This window comes from Pipistrellus hanaki (assembly GCF_964339955.1).
Source record: "Pipistrellus hanaki genome assembly, chromosome: 1".
NCBI lineage: Eukaryota > Metazoa > Chordata > Mammalia > Chiroptera > Vespertilionidae > Pipistrellus > Pipistrellus hanaki.
This window is the reverse complement of record NC_140503.1, coordinates 120,067,408-120,090,397: the sequence shown is the minus strand read 5'-3', so window position 1 is coordinate 120,090,397 and position 22,990 is coordinate 120,067,408. Positions and strand designations below refer to the sequence as shown.

The following is a 22,990-nucleotide window of genomic DNA, read 5'->3' as shown; positions in this document are numbered from 1 at the left end:
TCAAGTATAAAATCATTATAATATGATTTTCTTCTTTTTCTAGTTATGAAAGCTGGAGATGTTGTTTCTGTATACTCTGATATTAAAGGCAAATGTAAGAAAGGAGCCAAGGAATTTGATGGAGTAAAAGTATTTCTTGGAAATGGGATTTCTGAATTAAGCCGCAGAGGAATCTTCAATGGGCTACCTCAGCAGAAGTATATTATTAAGTGTTGTTTTTGGGGAAATAAGCATTTTTGTTGTTCAAGGGAAATTAAAGACAATATAAAAATAGTAGCATTTTGTGAAAAATTTGTGGGGTTATAAATATAACTAGAAATTACTTGATCCATATTTCCATGTTTTTTAGGGGAAAAAAATGATCTAAGGTAACAGGAAATGCTCAGATTAAAGAGTTTTAAGTAGGCAACTAGCCATGCTGTACTTCAAATAATTTTACTTTTTCTTTTGAATTTTGTTGATTTGAAATATTTTCATCTTTGGAGAACAATACTTTTCTTGATAAAAGATGAATTATATTAACCTCCCCAGATCTTTTTAAACATTCTGATTTTGTGAAAGGAAAAACCCTATCAGTTTAATATAACTTAAAAGGAAAAAAAATATTGTTTTTAAGTCCTCAACCCTAGGACATGCTAAGAAAGAAGAAAAGAGAAAGAGAGAGAAACATTGACGTGAAAGAGAAACATCAAACTAAGAAACTGGGTTGTCCACAAATTTAATTTATTTAGAGCCAGTACAACCAGAGATGATTTAAAACTAGTTATATTTTAATTTGGTTTGAGTAAATCCAAACATTAATTTTTGATCATAAGTATTAATGTAAGTGCTCACTTTTTGGTAAAAAATTTTTTTGATTAAATTTTTCTTTTTGTCCATCTGGAGTGGCTCAGTTGGTTGAGCATTGTCCTGTGCACCAAAAGGTTGCCAGTTGATTCCCAGTCAGGGCACATATGGGAGGCAATGTAACTTACACAGACTAATATTAGATTTCCTACTTTTCAGAGGTATAGGCATAAGAATGACAGAACCAGTGTATCTCAGCCCTTCATTTGACAATGTACTGCCCAGCTACTTATTTTTACAGGTAAGTAATTGTGAAAGTGTAATATTTAGTGACATTGAAACATACTACAGCAAATTATTAGAAATCTAAGATTTTTTTTTTTTTAACTTTATTAATACATTTTTGTGGTCTGTTTATATATTTTCTGATCTACCTTTGGTTAGCAGTAAGAAAAAACTTTGTAAGCATTATTTTTTCTTTTTACCTTTTTGCTCAAGAATGCTTTAATATAAAGCTTATCATAACTGTTATTTTCCATTTCAACATGTTAATCTGAAAATAATAAATGCATTTGCTATATATAAATGCTCATTTGCAACTGAGTAAGATTCAAATGGTTTACTGCTAACAGGTTTTTGTCAGGTGGTTATTAATTATGGTGCTATAACAAGTATAGACAAATCTCAGGTCTCAAACGTCTCCCATTGCGAATAATTCAGTTCTCAACCAAGTTGTTCATGGAAAATATGTCTCAGTTGTTGAACAACCCTTCCTGCCCATACATCAGCATGACAGGAAGCGTCTCTCAGGCTACAAAATGAAGGAGAATGCCAGTCAGTTTACCCCTAAACCTCACATGTTGTTAACATCTCAGGAAATTGTGCTGTGAAATGTTTTTTTCTTTTGTTTTCTATGAAATGGATGATTAGCACAATTTTAAAACATAAAGAGGCCATCAAGACTGCTAGTGTTGCTAAGGGTGTGAAAAAAACAATGATCACAGGCAATTGAAGAGGTGGAAAAATGGTTGTTGATTTGGATAAATGAAAAGCAATCAGCCAGTGACAGAATTTTGGAAAATTGAAGATGCTGCATACTGACCTTCTGAAAGACACCCCTGAAACGTGCTGAAAGTGATTTCTTTAAGACTGTTAGGGGGTGGTTCCATAGATTTAAGAAAAGAAGTGTTTGCTTATAGATTAAACAGTACATTAGACATTTTCTGTATATAAGAAAGGTTAAAACAGGGAATCATTTTGGGGGTCTGGAATGAATGAATTCAATTTACATTATTTCTAGTGGAAAAAGTGATTTGGTTTTCAAACAAATAGCTTTTGAGCCAATTAAGTTTGAGAACCAAGGTTCCACTGTAACCTATTTTGCCTTGTTCAGTTTATTAAATGTTTACATTAACTGATTTGTTGCAATCTGGTTACTAGATGGTATTATTATAATTATTATTATTATTACTATTGTTATTATTATTCCCAATATAAGAGGATATCAAAGATCAGATCTGTTAGGGTTCTTGAAAGGTGTTACACAGGTGAATGGAGCCTGCAGGTTTGATGCCTGCTTTGCTTGTCAGCTGGTGGGAGAGAGGCTCAACAATGGAACTATGGCACCTGCCAGCACTTCATCCTGCCAGCTGTGTCAGACAGGACTCAAAAAAGGAACAGTGGTGCCTGTCCTCCAGCCCTCGCCATGCATCCAGGCAATTCCGTTTCTCCCCATATATCCTGCTGGCCCTGCACTGGAACTCAGTACGTGAATTTGAGAGTGAGTTAGTCCTATAAGCTCTTCATTGGCTGGGTCTCCAGCAGCCCTCCATCCCACTCAGCTCCAGTCCGCACTGCTTTTCACATCTGGAAGTTATAGGAACTTGGCTTCCTGGCACAGGAGCCCACATATCCCTCCTGATTTTTATCCGCTACACATGAGTGTGGGATCAGCCCATTTTTGTCCCCACCCTTCCTTCCGTCTCCTCTTTCTATACTTAGTTATGGAGATTCTCAGGCAATTTTCAATGATGGTTGTTTTGTAATTTATTTATTTATTTATTTATTTATTTATTTATTTATTTATTTATTTATTTATTTTTTTGGCACAAATATATTTTTATTTTTTATTTTTATTTTTATTTATTTATTTATTTTTTTAATAAGTTTTTATTTTTCATATTATTACAAATGTTCCTTCCCCCCCCCCCCCACCATTGCTCTCCTCCACCAGGTTCCCACCCCACCCTCTGCCCTTTCCCCTCTCCCCATTGTCCTCATCCATAGGTGCACAGTTTATGTTCAGTCTCTTCCCACGCCCCCCTCTCCCCTTTTCCCCAAGAATCGTCAGTTCACTCCCCTTCCATACCTCTGATTCTATTATATTCAACAGTTAATATTGTTCATCAGATTTTTTTAATTTCCTTGGTTTTTAGATTCACTTGTTGATAATTACGTATTTGTTGTTCATAATTTTTATCTTTGTTTACTTTCTCTTCTGAAAGAACCCCCTTCAGCAATTCATATAATTCTGGTTTGGTGGTGATGAACTCCTTTAGCTTTTTTTTATTAGTGAAGCTCTTTATCTGGCCTTCGATTCTGAGTGATAGCTTTGCTGGGTAGATTATTTTTGGCTGTAGGTTCTTGCTATTCATCACCTTGAATATTTCTTGCCATTCCCTTCTGGCCTGCATGGTTTCTGTTGAGAAGTCAGCTGACAATCGTATAGGTGCTCCTTTATAAGTTACTACCTTCTTTGCTCTTGCTTCTTTTAATATTCTCTCTTTATCTTTTGCTCTTGGAATTTTAATAATGATGTGTCTCGGTGTGGTCCTCTTTGGATTCCTTTTGTTTGGAGTTCTGTGCACTTCGGTTGTTTTGTAATTTAGTTGTAATTTTTATTCTATTGTGGGAAGAGGTGAACACAGCACAGCATTTATCTACACTATCTTGACCCAGAGTCTCTAGAAGTTTTAAATTAGATGTAGTCTCACTTATTTTTTATTTCATTGCTTTTTTTATTTCATTTTTTATTTCATTGTGTATCAGATTAAAAAAAAAAAATCATTGCCAAGCCCTATGCAGGGAGCTTACTGCCCTTGTTTTCTTCTAGCAGTTTTATGGTTTAAGTTCTTGCATCAAGTCTTTAATCCATTTTGAGTTGCTTTTTATTTATAGTGTAAGATAATGGTCTTATTTAATAGCCAGAGTTTTGAAAATGATAACATGTATGTAGTTTAGTTTTTGCATTGACACTGTTTGCAATTGTTTTAATTTAGAGCTTTCTTCTTCTTTTTTTTTTTTTTAAAATATATTTTTATTGATTTTTTTACAGAGAGGAAGATAGAGGGATAGAGAGTAAGAAACATCGATGAGAGAGAGAGACATCGATCAGCTGCCTCCTGCACACCCCCTACTGGGGATGTGCCCACAACCACGGTACATGCCCTTGACCAGAATTGAACCTCGGACCTTTCAGTCCGCAGGCCGATGCTCTATCTACTGAGCCAAACCGGTTTTGGCTAGAGCTTTATTCTTAATGTTTAAATTTTACTTTTATTATAGTAGCTTAAAAAACACAAAAAAGTGAGATGAAGAGGGCCGCCTGGGAAGGCACATGGGCATTTGGGCATTCTTTTAATTGTTGCCAGCTGAGACAGAGACGATTGGCAGAGCCGCATCTAAGATACACATTTCCCCAAGATGTCGGAAAGTGTAATCAGCTTGGCCTTCATATCAGCCCAGGTTTGGCAGGGGTGGGACTAGATATGTAGATCCAGGCATGCTAGGACCGACTTAAGAATGCAAATAAGTTGGTGTTACTTCCTGGTATTGGGGGTATAGAATAAATGCGGAGGGAGGGTCCGTTTGTCGTCTTCCTGCCTCTGCAGTAGACAGGATGGCGGCCCACCTAGCTCCCAGCTTAAAATCTAAAAAAAAGATAGTGGTCTAGTTTCATTCTTCTCTATGAGCTGTTCAGTTGTCTCAAAACCATTAATTGAAGACTGTCCTTTCACTATTGTGTTTGTGTATTCTTATCTCTTTTGTCATAAATTAATTGAACATAATTATGTAAATGATTTTCTGGGCTCTCTCTCCTGTTTCATTAATCTGTGTTTGTTTTTAACCACTGAAACTTTGTAGTAGAGTTTGAAATCTGAGTGCATGATGCTTCCAACTTTGTTCTTCTTTCTAAAGACTGCTGACTATTCGGGATCTTTTGTTATCTCATATGAATTTTATGCTCTGTTTCTGAATATATTTTAAAAAAATCACTCAGTAATACTCTTGTGTAGCCAGGATTGAGAAGAAAGGTAGTAGACTGAGTTGTTTTAAGAAACTGTCATCATTTAACTCTAATACGTAGTGAAGCATCTTTACTTGGACTATTTCATAATGTTTAATTATTATTTGACCAAAAAGTTTTTAATGTGTTACTTAAACGTCAGTGAAAATTTCTGTCATCTTTGATCCACGTATTAATCTTATCTTTATTAGGAGTTAAGCATAACCATTTGTCTCTAGCTAAAGAATCTCCATTAACCACTTATGTGTCTTTTCATATTAGAGTTCAATTTTTAAATATTTTTGGAATAGACTTGACTCTAAGAGAAACTATCTGTAACAGGTGAAACTGTTTTTTGGTGTTTAGTGTGGAGGGACTGCCTTTCAGGCTTCTCAGTTTATATTGATTTTAATGCTTCCTGTATCCATGTGGAGGGGTTCTGTGTGGAAATTGTTTTGTTTTTTTGAACTGGTGATCTTGGATTCACTGAGAATCCTATAACCTTCTCACAGTTCTTGAGGACATACTATTGGATTTAATGTTTTGGTGTGAGAATAAATTGAAAACTTTAAACAGCACTATGCTTGTTAGTCTCTACTTTTTTTTTTTTTTTGCCAAATATTTTTAAAAATTTACTTTGTGATATTATTCTATCTGATTTAAAGCTGTCATCCTTTAGTAACAATTCACATATAATTAATACTAATAATGATTTAATATGACTTATTACTATAGGTAGAGGTATATTTGGGTTGTATTATCTCATCAATATATATATATATTTGTGTTTATCAGACATGGCTAAAATTTTTCTTACATTTTACTTTTCTCCTACTGAAAGATAGTAGTGGTGGGAAGATAGGAACCCAAACATGTCTTTCAGTGGCATTAGCTGTATAAAACTGTGATTTTAAAATGGGATTTAGATGATGAAGCATCTGAAGTTGCAAATTATAAATTTTCTGGGGAAAGATCCAGAGCTTTCTCATATTTCTAAGGGATCTCTCTGTCTTTGGCCCCCAAAATTTTAGAACCACTGAATTAAGAAAGGACAATATTCTTTTTTGCTGAATTGATTAGAGAAATGCATTATGTGTGTGCATGTGTGTGTCTGTGTGTGAATATACTATGAAATCATAGGATACTCTGGGAAATGAAGAATTTCCTGACACCATTATCTTCTATATATGTAAAAGGCTAAGTGTCCGTCCGTTTGACTGGTAGCTATGACACACAATGACCACCAGAATTGACACTCTATGCAGGAATTGCCATGATACGCACTAACCATTTAAAAATAAATGGTACCATGGACCTGGCACCAACAAACCAACATTTGGCTTCCCCCAAGTGGGACACAGGCCCCGCCACAACCCCAGAGCGACATTCCACTGAATTGCAGCCAATGCTGCCAAGACCCCAAAATGCAGCTCACAGCTTAGCCCAACCCAGAAATGGTGGCTATGGGTGCCAAGAAATGATGCTGGGAGTCAATTCTAGCATGACATAATTACAAGAGTTTTATCAAAAGATTGATGAAACCTGGGGGCTCAACAAGGGTGGAGTCACATATGTAATTACGTGCTAGAAGGCATTTCCTTCAAACCTGAATAGGATTATTGTTTGCTGCCATACAGTTCAGGGCATCTCAAGCTACATGTTATTGCCTCTTGTTGGCCAAACACCTGAACAGCTGTAGGCTATTCCCCAATCTGAATATTGTACCTATCCTTTGTATCCTACCCTTTGCTTCTGTACCCTACCCTTTGAAGTGTATTATCTCCACCTTGCCTTAGGACAATTTGTGTTAATAAAAAGCATGGGGTCCTGAGTCAAGGAAGTCTTTAGCTCCTTTAGCTGAAGCTCCTTTGACCCCCAATGCCTCTCAAAATTATCTTTTGTCTTTGGACTCCTACTCATGCTATGTACAGCCTTTTGCCACATTGTTGAACCTTGCTAATGCTGGGACAAGAACTCTGGCATAATGACGTCACACAGCAACACCCAGCTTCCTCTCCCTAGCAGCTAGCTTTCTAAGAGTTTCTTCAGCCTAGGAACACGACTTCCTTTATAGCCAGGTGCAAACATTTTACACTTTAACCAAATGTTTGTGAAGCATTTTCCCATGCCTTATCTCATTTGATCCTCACATAAGTCCTGGAGTAAGTAGATAGGAGACTTGGTAGATTCCTATTTTCTTTTCATTAGCAAGATGTGAATAGTGATATTAAAATAGTTCTTCTAATTAATTTTCTTTCAGTTTACGAATCCATGCACCAGGACACTAGTAGTTATAAAAAATGTACTCTTGGTAGAGGATGTTGTATTGCATTACCTCCAAAGATTTCTTTACATTCTCTGCATAGACTACAATACCAGGAATTTAAATTGATTCTGAAATTTAAATTGATTTAGTATACTGATAATTGATTTTTTTTTTCTTTATAGAACTTGCCATCTACTGTTGTAACTCACGTTCTGGATCCTCAACCTGGAGAGAAGATTCTAGATTTGTGTGCAGCACCTGGAGGCAAAACAACACACATTGCAGCATTAATGCATGATCAGGTAAGATTGTCTTCACAGCAAAACTACTGTCAGTATATTTATATTTCAGTGATGAAGGTGGAATTACATGCAACTTATGAAACATTATGAAGACATTCGTAATCTGACTTATTTCAAATTCAGCCAAAGGAAGACTGTTCAGTACACCTGATCCAGAGCTGGTTAGCTAGAGGATCTGGTGACCTTGTGTAGGCTCATTCACTTTTTCATTTGTGTTGGCTTATGTAAAGTGGCCCCAGTTGAGGCCATTAGGGTGCCCTGCCTCTGGTCCATTTGTTTTTTATCCTCTTGCTAGGAACAGATGGCTAGCCTAGCTGAGGGCAATCATTAAGAGGTTGGCTGTGGCTGAAGGCAAAGTAGAACAAGGCCAACTGTTCAAGTGTTATTTATTTCTCTGTTTGCATTACATTTACTATTATCCTATTGGCCAACACTTAGCACATCGCTGAGCCTAAGTCAGAATGGCAGGGTATTACAAGGTAAATGGCAAAGATGAGCATGTGTGGGGAATTAAACTGAAGTTAGGCAATCTTTCTAAGTGGAACAGCAGTGGAGAAATGACCAACCTGAATAGAGATACTTGAGCCAGAATGAATCTTAGATTTTGTTGCTGCTTTTGATTCATTTTGATAGTTAAAATTTGTGTAAGTTTACCATTTTTTTCTGTATTTTTGTAAAAGTAGCCTTCAGCCAGTGGAGTTATTACTTCATTGCAGTATATTTGAACCTTATTTTGTGTTGTTTTTGACTAGTTTTTCAGTTCAACTCACTTGAAATGGTTTGGTTTGTCAAAATATTAATTGGAATTATATCTGCCATTAAGCCTGGTGTTACATTTAGGATAAGGTGACCAGATGTTCTGCTTTTGGCGGGACATTCCTGATTTTTAACAATTTTTCCCTCGGCATTTTAAAAAAGTCCCGATTTTTGCAAAGATTCTTTTAAATTTTTTGGACTTTTCTTAAAACGCTGAGGGACGCAGGACAAATTGTTAAAAATCGGGATGTCTGGTCACCTTAATTTAGGAATATTTTCAGCAAATTCCTGGTATTGTAGTCTATGCAAATGATGCATATATCATGTAAGGACAGTGTGTATAAAGGGAACAAAAGCAAGAAAATATTTGAAAGTTTAATTTCACCATCACTGCAATATCATTTCATAGTATCATGTTTTAAAGTATCATATGAATATCACAATATAGTCATAAAAATGACCCCCTTGTCTTTATCAATTTTGAACTGAAATATTATGGTTAAAAATATTTTTTAAACTTTATATGTTTTTATTGATTCCAGAAAGGAAGGGAGAGTGAGAGAGAGAGAGAGAGAAACATCAATGATGTGAGAGAATCATTGATCGTCTGCCTCCTGCAAACTCCCTTCTGGGGATCCAGCCTGTAATCCAGCCTGTAAGCATAGGCTCTTGACAGAAATCAAACCTGGGACCCTTCAGTCCACATGCCGATGCTATATCCAATGAGCCATAACAGATAGAGCTACAATTACTTTTGAGCTATGCTTTATACAAGTCTAGAATATTTTGCGTGATATACAGTCATATTTTTCTGTCTTTAGTTGTCAGAATTTACATGAATTTTATGTGTATAGTATAGAAAATATTGAGACGAGGATTGATTTTGTAAAAGGAAATACTTAATACGTATTTAATATAAATTCAATATATGTTTGGTTAATGAATTAAACTTTAAATTAGGGGTAGGAGGAAATTATGGAAAATCTTAGTTTTTCATGGCTTTCTCATTTTTAATAATTTTTATGATTGCTTTTGGTTTACACTTTATGAGTTTTTGTTGTTTGTTTGTTTGTTTTTAGGGAGAAGTAATAGCTTTGGATAAACTACCCAACAAAGTTAAAAAAATAAAGCAGAATGCTTTATTATTAGGGCTGCATTCCATTAGGGCTTTTTGCTTTGATGGAACAAAGGCACTTAAACTCGATATGGTTAAGGACACAGAAGGTGAGTCAAATTTTATCTTTTAAAGACTTTTACAGACAATCAGACTTTGCTGTCATTGTTCTAGCCTCAAAATATCCACAGGCCTTGAAACTTTGGCATGAATCTAAGATTTCTTGCTTTAATAAATATTTCCTTTTCATCTCATCCCTCAGTATCAAGTTTTTAATAAGTCCAACCCCCAAGACTTGGTCAAACTCTTTCTTCTTCTTCTTTTTTCCCCATCACCATTTATTCTCTCTATACCCTCTTTCACCTCCACCCACACCTCTAACCCCTTGTTCAAACTTTTTATACTTGACATATTTGTCTTAATTTCATAATGCATCTCACAGAGCTCCCAAGCCTTTCAATTTTATGATTCTTGAGCTATTTTGTATTATTTCATTTTTCTTGGGAATGGGGCTATGGAGCTGGGAATGGAGGGAAAACTGTTACATTTATTAAATCACTTTGTCTCTATGCATCCATATCTCTTATTTAGATTTGATTTCATGAAATACTCGAGAAAACTGTGTACTTTAACGAACTCACTGGCATTAGTTTTTCCTGAGTATTTATTGATTAAAGATGAGTTTTAAAAAGCTAAGGATATGGTCTCTGATTTGCCAACCCCCTTACAGATCATATAGATCAGTGATTGCCAAACTGTGATCTGTAGTGGTCCATGAGGTCTGAAAGGTTGTCAACTGCTGATCTGGATTGCCTTTGTTAGCAAACAATTCACATAAATTTGAAGATCTAATTGGCTTCACTAAGCTCATCATTGGCTCACATACCATCTAGCAACTGAAAGCTTGCTCCCTGGGTTGTACCAAGGGGGAGGTTTTTATAGGAAGAAGAGTGGGGCCAGGACACCATTTCTTTCTCTTTCTGGCAGCCAAAGGGGAGGGTTTTTAATCTTGTAAATTGCCTTCTGTTTCTATGAGGAACATAGAGGGCTCACAGTGACAGATTACCTTATTGGTGCTTGGCCAGAAAATTCCAGACTGGTTGATTAAAGATGTTTCTAGAAGTTGAACTTGCAGTTAAATCTAGTTTTAGTATCAAGGGCTTTTAGCACTGAGTGTTGTCATTTTGATACTGTGGTTTTCTCTTTAATTCCTTAAGGAAAAATACTTTTTCTAATTCTGTAGTTTTGTTGTAGGCTGCAGAATGGCAACAGGTGTCTGACCGGTGGGGTTAGACCTGGTTCAGCAACCTCAGTACTTGTATTCTGACTAGAAAAAATTCAGAGCCAAGACTCCAACCATAAGAGTACATCTATTTGGTAAATCACAGAGGTAAAAGAAGTAATTCATTAAAGAAATTGGCTTAAGAAACAAGTTTATAGTGTTGTATCATAAATTAGCAAATGAGATACAAGACACCTTAATGAGCCAATTAATTAGGAGTCATTTATTGCTCACAGCCCAGAGGGAGGTGTCTCTTCCAAATCTCTGACCACCACATATAGGAAGTCTCCCTTAGTTATACTTTTCGAGCCTCTTTGTTTGCAGATTTTACAAAGAGCTCTATGTGAGTTATTGTTACAAACAGCTGTAACCTTGAATACATAATGAGTATGTACCTGGGATAAGAATATGAAAGTTGTTATCAGTATTAGTCTATTTTAGTCTATTACATTGGATGGCTAGTTTACAAGATCAGACAGTTAAGTTTATCTTTTTCTATTATTTGAACTAAAAACAAAGTCATTTTACAGAATAGTAGACTGTCTTAAAGTGACAGTTTATAATGACAGAGTTTACAGGACTAGTGACTATCTAACAATAGAGAATTCAAACAGCAGTTTTATACAAGATGGAGGTTACTGTGCTTCAATAGAAATAAAGGAAGGGCCTGGGCCGGCCAGGGTATGCGAAAAGCTTGGCTTCCTCCACTGCCGGGGAAACCCAAGCCTCCCTCCTGCTCTCTGTGGCTGCAGCCATCTTGGTTGGGTTTATTTGCATATTCACTCCTGATGAAAAAATATATATAAATTTCAGAGAGAAAGGGAGAGAGAGAGATAGAAGAATCAGAAAAATCAGTGGTGAGAGAAAATCATTGATTGGCTGCCTCCTGCATGCCCCTTCCTGGGAATCGAGCCCTTAATCCAAGCATGTGCCCTTGACCAGAATTGAATCTGGGGCCCTTCAATCTATAGGCCAACTCTATTCACTGAGCCAAACTGGGTAGAGCCTTAATTGCTTTTAAAAAAAATTAAGTGTATATATATATATATATATATATATATATATATATATATATACTAATGTAACATTTTATTTACCTAAATGGCTTTCAGTTTGTGTTATGAACTCACATAGTTATAATAATAGTTATAATATTCCTTTATATAATTTTATGTCTATAAAATTTCTAAAAGAAACAGAAGAAAGAGATATATAATTTTAGATTTTATATTACTTTTCTTACTAGTTTTCTTCACTTGGTCCTGTGGATTTGAATTTCATATGGTGTCATTTTATTTCTCCAATACAACTTTGTTTCCACTCACCATTTTTGCTGTTATTGGAAATATATTACATTTGCCATATATAAATATATGGCACACACACACACGCACTATATGGATATATGATACATGTGTATCTCTCTCTCTCTCCCTTTATTATATATATAGGGCCATCATTGGAATTATATGCATATTTATTCAGTTGATTTTTAAATCAAGAGAATATACATTTATACTGTTTTTTATAATTACACAATTACCTTTATGTCTGTTCTTTGTATTTTTATATGGACTCAAATTTTACTCTAGTTCAATTCCTTTCAGCTTGAAAAATTTATAAAAGTATTTCTTATAATGCAAATTTCTAGCAACAATTCCATTGGTTTTTGTTTATCTGGGTATCTCTATTGCACTTTTATTTTTAGAAGATAATCTCTCTGTACTTTGAGTACATTATCCCACTGCCTTTTGGCTTTCATTTTTCTGATGAGAAAACATATTTTAATCTTATTGTGGTTCCCTAGTATATGAAAGTCATTTTTCTCTTGCAGCTTTTTTTATTTTTTAATAGTATGTTATTTACTTCCCAATGTCCAAAACGTTATAATTTCAACATATATCCCTTACAGCTTTAACGATATTTTTTCTTCACCTTTAACTTTCAAACTTTTTAGTATGATGTGTCTGATAGCTGATCTTTGCATTTATCCTACTTAAAATTTGTGAAGCATCATGATCATTTTTTTCAAATATTTTTCTAGTTTTTGCCTCTCCTTTTTCTGGTGCTCTTATTGTATTTATATTGGTGCACTTAATGATCTCACACATACCTCTGAAGCAATATTTATTTTTCTTCTATTGTCTGTGATCTTCAGATTGCATAATTTTTTTTCTTCTATCTTCAAATACACTGATTCATTTTTCTATCTGCTGAACTCTATAATTGAGCCCCTCTAGTGAATTTGTCATTTATTATTATACAGTCAATTCCAGAATTTTTATTTGTTTTGTTTCTTTTTTGAAATTTGTATTTATTGATGTGTTTTATTTGGTGAGACATTGTTGTTATGTGTTCCTTTGCCTCCTGAAGCATCGTTGTTTTTTTTAATTTAATTATTTGAACATATATTTTATTGGCTGTTTTAAAGTCTTTGCTAAGTCTGCTATCTCTGCCTTCTCAAAGATAGTTTCTGTTGTGTTGGGTCACATTTTTATGTTTCTTTGCATAGCTCATAATTTGATGTTGTTGAAAACTGGGTAATAAGTTGCACAAATCACTCCTCCCTAGGCTTGTGGTTATTATTTGCTTATATGTTTGCTGTGATGGCTGGATGTTTTACTAAATTGTACACTGAGTGGCCAGATTATTATAATCTCTGAATGCATAATAATCTGGCCATTCAATGTATATCCTATATAATAAAAGGCTAATATGCAGATTGTCCCCTTGACCAGGATTTCCGCCAGCAGGCAGGCCAGCCAACCACCCATGTCTCCTCCCCCTGGCCAGGCTGGCTGGACCTCACACATGCACAAATTCATGCACTGGGCCTCTAATATTAATACACACACACACACACACACACACACTGAGTGGCCAGATTATTATGCTTTCAGAAATCATAATAATTTAGCCACTCAGTGAATATGTGTAATGTACATGGTAATCCTGGGATGACAATGGATTTATGAGGGTTCTTTTCTTTCTAGAAACCTTAACAGTAGTTATAACAAGGTGGTGGAATAGTGATAGTTGATTTTTTAAAATAATATTTTATTGATTTCTTTCAGAGAGGAAGGGAGAGGGATAGAGTTAGAAACATTGACGAGAGAGAAACATTGATCAGCTGCCTCCTGCACACCCCCTATTAGGGATGTGCCTGCAACCAATGTACATGCCCTTGACCGGAATCGAACCTGGAACCTTTCAGTCTGCAGGCCAACACTATCCAGTGAGCCAAACCGGTTAGGGCAGTGAGAGTTGATTTAAAAAAAAAATATATATTTTTATTGATTTTTGGAGATGAAGGGAGAGAGAGAGATAGAAACATCAATGATGAGAGAAAATCATTGATTGGCTGCCTCTTACAAGCCTGCCACAAAGGATCAAGCCTGCAACCCAGGCATATGCCCTTGACTGGGACCAAACCTGGGACCTTTCACTCCACAGGCCTACACTCAATCCACTGAGCAAAACCAACATGGGGGTATGAGGGCTTGCCTTACTGTCTCTTTCCCTGTCTTTGTGTTAAACTGTCTGCTTCAGTTATTATTCAGATGCTATATTTGCCATCAGTAATTTCAGGTTGATTATGCTGTTGTTTTCAATAGTGCTCTGGGGCATAAATTGTTTCACCATCTTGATCCAACAAATTTGGTGCCCTTTGCATAGGTAATCTTTGAAGGCAGTTTTTGAGATTTGTTCTCACTCCAGCAAGGCTCTTCTTAGCTCTCTCATTTCTTAGTTCTCAGGTAAACTTCTGGCAGGTCTGTGGTTTAACTTATTGCTCTCATGGAGCTGCCAGCCCCCTCTTAATTGCTTACTACCACAACCGCCATGATTTCAAGAGTGCCTTTAGGCTTAAACTTCCATCATTGTGGTTAAAATAAAGTCCGTTCACAGAGTTCACGTGGGGAAAGTACCCGAACTCTGTTTTTACTTGCTATCTCTCCCCTTTAGCAAAACCTCTGGCCCACTGTTCCGCAGATGAGGGCAAGATAGTGAGTGACCTGTTTCTCTTGGAGTGACACTTGATGAATGAGCTGCACAGTACTAGGTTGGGTCATCATCCTCTGATTTTTCTCAGCTTGCCTTTCCTAATGTGGAACTTCTTTACCAGCAATGAATTGGGGTGAGGGCAGTTGAGGCTTTACAGTTCTCAGCTTCTGTGCCTATGAATTGGGGCTGGGTGGAGGAAGGCAGCCTCAGATTTTCAGGTGCTCTTACCTAGAGTTGAGCCTCTTCAACATGGGACTTGAGGAGGAGGGAAGATGAGAAATGCTGGTAGCCCTGCCCTTCCAGGTGAGATATCACAATCCTTGACTGGGAGCTGAGGGCAAGAGTGAGCCACGTGTCCTTGGCTGCACCCAAGTGAAGTGGATCTTCTTTGATTCAGAGCTTTAGGATGAAGAGAGGCAGTTGTGACAAAGGAGTGGGTGTGGGTTGTGGCTCAGCCATAGTTTCTCACTATTCTTGCTGAGATGTAGTATATTTTCTTAAAAGAAGACATACATCTTCATTTGATGTATGTCCTGGACATTTTCCAGAGACTTTAAATAGTGGTTTTTGTTTTTTTATAATTTTTACCACTTATGGTTATTTCAGTGGAGAAAAGGTTGTGGAATTCCTCATGTCCTCATTCTAAAAGTTGTCTCAATTTCATTTATTTTTTAACAAAAAAAAATTACTTCTGAATTATGGTATATACCATCCCCAAAACAGTACAGCTTTACAAATCTCTAAAAGTAATTCCAATATATATTATGAGAAAAAGGTTTATGAAACAAAAATACTGAGACTCTTGCAGTACATAAGCCTTAAAAGTTTATCACATGCCTTTTAGGTTTGAAAAAGAGAAATTTCACTTGGAGCAGGTGCATTTGGGCAGTATTTTGGTGATATTTTTGTCTGATCTGCTACGGGTTTAGAATATTTTTATGAATTTCTTAATTTTATGTTTTTAATAGTCATCCAGTACCTTCCATTAAAATTGTACTTATTAGGAAGCGTGAGTGACCCGGCATTGCTCCCGTCCTCAGGGTCACATGTTCAGTTGTGCCTGTGCAAGTGCACCAGGCTAAGGGGTTAGTGGGAGCTGAAATCTGGCCTCTGCTCTGTTCGTTGTGTGCAGGACAGCGTTAATCCAGAGCAAGGGGTGCCTTAGTTCTAGTTCACACAAAAGTATTCTGTGAGCTTGCAGATTTCTTGGCTTTTAAGGATTTTTTAATGTCTGGGGTGGAGGAGAATAAGACCTGAACACTGGTGACTGTAATTTAAGACTGTGCATCTGAAAGATACAAAATGAAGTCAGAATGTTTATTTCTCACAGGGACAATAGAAAAAGAGTTAGGGGAGGAGGAGTCATTTGTCAGGCTTCGAAAGGGTGCGTAACATTTCCATTGACAAATGGAAATGAGTGCAGGGGACATCGCAGGTGAGAATTAGCAGAGGCATACACATAGGAAAGTTCATGCACCTTGGTAACAGTGCAATGTTCTGTTTTATCTTAGCAGAGGAGAGAGGGTAGATTTGGAGCTCAGAAAATAGAAATTAATAGCTAGCAAATATGAAGCAAAATATAAGCCCTGGAAATGGGTCCTTATATATACATTAGAATTTAGTATATGATAAAAGAAGCATTTCAAACCTGGAAGAAAGAATAAATTAGTTAATAAGTAAATCTGTGACAAATTATTTTGGAGGGTGGGGGGAAGGGTGTACAACTCATTTAAATAGACAAGGCATGCAGCTCGATGGCTGTGAGTTTGACATGCTTGATGTACACAAAAGTAATTTGAAGATGGATTAAGGAGTTTACTATAAAGAATTAAACTTAAAATAACTAGAAGCACATAAAGGAGAACATTTATTAATTGCACTAATGGAAAGGATTTTAAAGCATGAAAGAAAAGATAAAACTCAACAAGGAATAAGATATATTTAATATTCAGCAATCTATATATATAAAACCCTAATATTCAAATAGATCAAACAGCAGAACAATGGCACAACTGGTCCCTATAACGTGTGCTGATCACCAGGGTGTGCACACAGCACATGGTGGGCATTGGCAGCAGGCGGCAGAGCACGGAACATGCTGGGCATCAACCACAGCGGGATGGTGGAGCAGGTGTGCAGGGGCGCCAGACCTAGGTGGGGCGCTGGTCGCTGTCATCAGGGCGAGCCTCTGGTGGTTACTGAAAAAATTTCCTGTGTGCCATGGTCCAGCCGGGCACTCGCACCCACTGCCGGAGCCCGGCGCCTGCCCCAACACTTGGCATCATCAGCAAGTATGAGTGGCAGCTGCCAGCCCCAGGGCTCCTTCACCTCCTCCTGCTCCTGGGGGATGATTGGGGCCGGCAGCCACATCTCATACTGGCTGCTGCCAATGGCCCTGCTTGCACACGCTGCTAGTGCTGGAGCCACCATTCACACCCTTTGCCAGTTTTGGCCCCAGTTGCATCTACAGCCGGCGCTGGAGCCACCACTCGCACCTGCTGCTGGCACCTGGCACTGGTTGCAATCACTTGGTGCCATCAGCAGGTGTGAGCAGTGACTGCTGGCCCCAATTGCCCCTGAGGCCTTCTCCACCTCCCCCTACTCCTGAGGGGCAATTGGGGCAGCAGCAGCCATTCGCACAGACTGATGAGATAGGCTCTGCTTGCACCTGCTGCTGGCACTGGCCCCAGTCGTTGCGCACTGTTAGCCCATGGGAGCAGTGGCAGTGGGAGTGGGGCTCCCAGCAGACAGGGGACTGAGAGCCATGGGGAAGGGGTCGGTTGGGGGCAAGGAGGATGGGCCGAGACCCGCCCCTATGCTCACTGCAGCCTTGTGGCCCACAATTTCTTTCAAGGTGCGCCCTAGTAACATATATAAAAAGATCCAAAAACTTAGAGGAGAGGTTAATATTCTTAATATACAAAGGACTCTTCTAATTAATAAAGGAAAATATAGCAATCTCAGTGGAAAAAGGCCAAAAATAAAGAATGTGACCATATACAGAAAAAATACAAATGGCCAGTAAAATAATTGTCGACCTTTTTTAAAAAAATAGATTTTTATTGATTTCAGAGAGAGAAATCAAGAGATAGAAACATCAATGATGAGAGAGAATTTTCGATTGACTGACTCCTTCGTGGTACCCCACCCCCACTGCAGATTGTGCTGGCAATCCAGGAATGTGCCATGACCGCAAATTGAATCTTCACCCCCAAGTTTATAGGTCAACGTTCAACCACTGAGCCACACCAGCTGTGCAATAATTGTCAATTCTGATGAGGATTTGGGGAAGACAAATATACTCATGATCTACAATAGAAATGTAAATTGGTATAGTCTTTCTAGATATAGTGTATCAATATATATCAAAAACCTTGAAAATAATTTACATTGAAAAGGTACTTTTTCCTGAGACATTAAGTAAGAAAGCAAGGATGGTTATAGTGGAGATGAATAAGAGCTTGTGTCTGACAGTTTTGCAATCAAAGAAAAGCAGAACAATGCTGTGGGTACAGTAGGAAATCAACTAGCTTTGTGTAAAAGCAGTCAGCAGCATTATCTTGCTTGTAGTTACTTAGCATCTATCTTACCTAATAATAGAGAAACATGTAAATTGACTGTACCTTCGCTATGCCCACAGCCAATCAGAGTGAGTACGCAAATTAACCCAACAAAGGCAGCATTTAATTTGCATACATACCTGGGTCCGGGGAACATCCTCAGTACCCAGTTCACTCCCAGCCATCCATCAGGCAGAAGATTTAGGTTTGGGAAGGGGCCAAGCCTGTAATTGGAGGGGCAGGGGTCCTCCTCCCAAGCCCAAAACCTGGGGTGGAGGATTTAGGTGTGGAAAGGGACCAAGCCTCTGGTTGGAGGTTCTGGTGGGAGGGGGGGGAGACCCCTTCCCAAGCCTAAAGCCTGGGGTGGAGGCTTTAGGCTTAGGAAGGGACCGAGCCTGTGATCAAAGGTGTGGGGGGTGGGGGATACCCCTTCCCAAGCCTAAAGCCTAGGGCGGAAGCTATAGGCTTGGGAAGGGGTCAAGCCTAAACCTGGGGCAGAGGCTTTTGGCTTGGGAAAGCGCTGAGCTTGGGATCAGAGGGAAGAAGAAAATATCAATGGAAACATATCCTCAGGGGAAGATAAAAAGAAAAATAAAGAAATGTCATATCCTATGAAAGACACATCTTGAAAATGCTTAAAGAAAGTTGTCATTTTTTCATGGTGAAGGGAGTGGATTCCATGTTGATGAAAATACCTTGGCGTCTGCAGCAGCGAGGTGATGGGGCTGGCGCCTTCCCTGATTGGCCCGGTTGCCTCAAGCAAAGGGAGACCAGACGGTGGCTTAGGCCAGACTCTCCTTCTCAATGGGGAGCGGGCTTTAGCCATCAGTACATCCCCTGAGGGCTCCCAGTATGTGAGAGGGGGCAGGCTGGGCTGAGGGACCCCTCCCCAGTGCATGAATTTTGTGCACCGGGCCCCTAGTCTATAATAATAAAAGTGTAATGTGTGAATTAGACCGGGCATTCTTCTGGATGAAGCTGGGGCCAGAGAGAAGCTGGTGCTGGCAGCCGGGGGAAGGAAGGCCTACTCTTGCACAATTTCGTGCATCAGGCCTCTGGTAAATATATAAGCAGACTGTTTAGTTTTTATGACTTGCTCTAGTAACACTAAATATATCAGAAGTTAGAATGAAGAAAATTATTGAATTCATAGGGAAACCTGTGAAAGATTGGGTCTAGGGAGCTGTTCTCTCAATGTAGAGCATAGCCTTGCTGATGGCCGCAGAGCAAGGAGCCTGAGAAACCACACAGTTTAGTATACTTGACTGGAACCTGATAGGTGCTCTCTTTTTCTGGTGCAGTCTGCAGTGAGGATTACCACGAGAAGTATCAGCTCTCAGAATGACTTGAATTCTTTCCAGGTCTTAGCTCTAATGAATTGTAGCTTCTGTCAATGGGGATACATGTTTGCTTAGGACTTGATTTACACTGCATCAAGATTATCAATAACCCTTAATTGTAATAGTCTTTAACCTTTTTATAAAGTCAGATCTATCTACCTAATAAAAGAGCAATATGCTAATTGACCCATATTAGCGTATTGTACCTTCACGACATCCGTCAGCCAATCAGGAGTGAGCATGCAAATTATCCCAACAAAGATGGTGGGTTAATTTGCATACACAGGCACCGAGCTGCCCAGGACATACCACCTCAGCTGCTCCAGGTCTCTGGGCAGCGTGGGAAGGCGGGAAGGCGGCTCCAGGTTGAAGCGAAGGTGGTCCCGGCAGCCAGTGGAAGGAAGGCTCATTCTTGTACAAATCTTCATGTATTTGACCTCCAGTATTAAATATAAGTAAAAATTACTTTCATTGATTGAGGGGAGTAATTGTTTTTCTACTTTCTATTCCAGACTGATTTTAAATTCCTGATAATTGCTTCTGTCTCAGGAATTTTTTTTATTGTAGACAAATAGTGCAGATACAAATATGCTTATAATTCTCTTTATAGGAGAGCCCCCATTCTTACCAGAATCTTTTGATCGAATTCTTCTTGATGCACCCTGCAGTGGACTGGGGCAGAGACCAAACATGGCTTGTTCTTGGACTTTGAAGGAGGTGACATCATATCAACCCTTGCAGCGAAAACTCTTTACTGTGGTATGTGATGATACTTTGCTGTGAAAGACAGTTGGCCTTCACTGGTTTGATGTTTAAATGATTTAAAGTGGTGTTCATAGCAGCATCGTTCATACTAACCAAATGTGGAAACCACTGAAGTGTCCATCAACAGGTAAATAAGCAAAATGTGGTATACATACAGTGCAATATTATTCAGCCTTACAAAGGAATGAAGTTCTGATACATGCTGCCACATGGATGGACTTTGAAAACATTATACCAGACATAAAAGGCAAATATTATATGATTCCGTTTATATAAGGCAACTTAGAATGGGCAGATTCATAGAGACTAGTGGTTACCAGTGGCTGGAGATATGAAGGAATAAGGGGTTATTGTTTAATGAGCACAGAGTTTAAGTTTAAGATGATGAGAAAAGTCTGGATTTAGATAATGGAGATGATTGCCCAGCAGTGTGAGGCTGCACCCCTTGCATGGAGAGGCTTGATGGGGGATCTCAGGATGTGCCCCTCCTCCCCCATGCCCTCCACCCTGATGCTGGGCCAGGTGACCTGAGGCCACACCCCTCACCCAGGGGGGCTTGACAGGGGTGGGGCCGGCCGGATCTGGGTCTCTCACAATTTTGAGGAGCCCATGGCTGGGCAGGGAATTAACTCTGGTTCCCGTGGTTCGCCCCAGACTCTTAACAGGATGAAGATTTTCATAAACATTTTACTAATTTCCTTTCATCTCTGCCACTTCTATTATAGAGAAAGGGCAAAGAGCAGTATTAAAAATACTTCCTCTAATTAATTCCCTTTTAATGTGCATGAATCTCATCCACCAGGTCACTAGTACTATATAATAAAAGCCTAATATGCTAAGTGTCCAGTCATCTGGTTATCTGTTCAACTGAAGGATAATATGCTAGTGATATGCTAAGACTCGCTTTGATGTGCACTGACCATGAGGGGTCAGATGCTGTGACCAGTAGGTTAGTTTGCTGCTGGGGTCTGGCCAGACAGGACTGAGCGAGATGGGCTGAACATACCCTGGTGCCATCCTGTGATCCTTCTCTGACTGGCCATCCTCCCGTGTCCCTCTCCAGCCCCAATCATGCACTGATGGGGTTCCATCAGCCTGGGCTGTGCCCTCTTGCAATCCAGGACCCCTTTGAGGATCTCAGAGAGCCGATTTTGGCCTGATCACACAGGCCATGCCAAGCGAACCCACTCATGCACAAATTCGTGCACTGGAGCAATGCATATATCTTTTCAAATTAGTGTTTTGGATTTCTTCAAATAAATACTCAAAGGTGAGAATGCTGAGTCATATGGTAGTTCTATTTAAAAACTTTTGAGGAACTTCCATATTGTTTTCCAGGTTTTCTTTGTTGGTGGTGGTGTTTTTTTTTTTTTTTTTTTTTTTTTGTGTGTGTGTGTGTGTGTGTGTGTGTTTTAGTATGTTTTTACTGATTTTATCTTATAAAATAAGTTTGGAAGTCTTCCTTTTTTTTTTTTTTTTAGAATAGTTTGAGAAGGCTAAGTATTTTTTGTTGGGGGGGGATATTTGTTAAAATTCAATATGAAGTCATATGCTCCAGGGATTTTTTGCATTGGGAGTTTTTTTTTATTATTATCATTATTACTTATTTGGTTATTTTATTTATTGGTTTGTTCAGGTTTTCTTTTATTTTTTTTTAATTCAGTCATGGGAGATTGTATTGTTTTAGGAATTTATCTATTTTTTTTTCCCTCAGGTTGTCCTGTTTATTGGCATATACAGTAATTCTTTGTATTTCTGTGGTGTTAGTGTGACTTCTCTTTCTTTTGTGATTCTATTTATTTGGGCTCTCTCTTTTTTTATTTTTATTTTTTATTTTTTCATGAGTCTGGCTAAAGCTATATGTACACTGAGTGGCCAGATTATTATAATCTCTGAATGCATAATAATCTGGCCATATATATATATATATATATTGAAGGCCTGGTGCATCAATTCGTGCATGGGTGGGGTCTGGCCAGCCTGGCCAGGGGGAGGGGACATTGGTGATTGGCTGGCCTGCCTGCTGGTCAAACTCCTGGTCGAGGGGAGAATTTGCATATTACCATTTTATTATATAAGATATACACTGAGTGGCCAGATTATTATGCGTTCAGAGATCATAATAATCTGGCCACTCAGTGTATATTGTTTATCTTTTCAAAGTACCAGCTCTTGGTTTAATTTATATTTTCTGTTGTTTTCTTTTAGACTGTATTTTGTTTATTTCTGCCCTCATCTTTATTATTATTTTCCTTTTACTCGCCTTAGGCTTATTTTTTCTTCTTCTTTTTTAGTTTCTTTAGCTGTAAGGCTTGATTGCTTATTTGAGAATTTTCTTGTTTCTTGAGAAATGCCAGAATCAGATAAATCTTGATTAGAGTCATGCATCCTCTCCATAAGTGACTTTGGGTACATTGATTCAATATCTGAGAAATGAAGGTAATAACTCTACCTAATTTACATCAGAGAAGAGAGTAACCATAACTATAAGTCATATTTGTTAAAAAGATTTATTGAGAAAACCCATGTAAG

The 22,990-nt window shown here is 38.2% G+C and overlaps 1 protein-coding gene across 1 annotated transcript in view; it reads left to right on the top strand.

Annotated features, from left to right (window-relative positions):
- NSUN6 (NOP2/Sun RNA methyltransferase 6) overlaps positions 1–22,990 on the top strand; it is a 44,366-nt gene that overhangs the window by 14,922 nt on the left and 6,454 nt on the right. Inside the window, exons 5-9 of the mRNA XM_084868623.1 lie at positions 44–197; positions 1,006–1,087; positions 7,520–7,639; positions 9,475–9,619; positions 20,304–20,452. Coding sequence (XP_084724749.1) covers positions 44–197; positions 1,006–1,087; positions 7,520–7,639; positions 9,475–9,619; positions 20,304–20,452 — 650 coding nt within the window. The remainder of the gene's footprint in view (positions 1–43; positions 198–1,005; positions 1,088–7,519; positions 7,640–9,474; positions 9,620–20,303; positions 20,453–22,990) is intronic.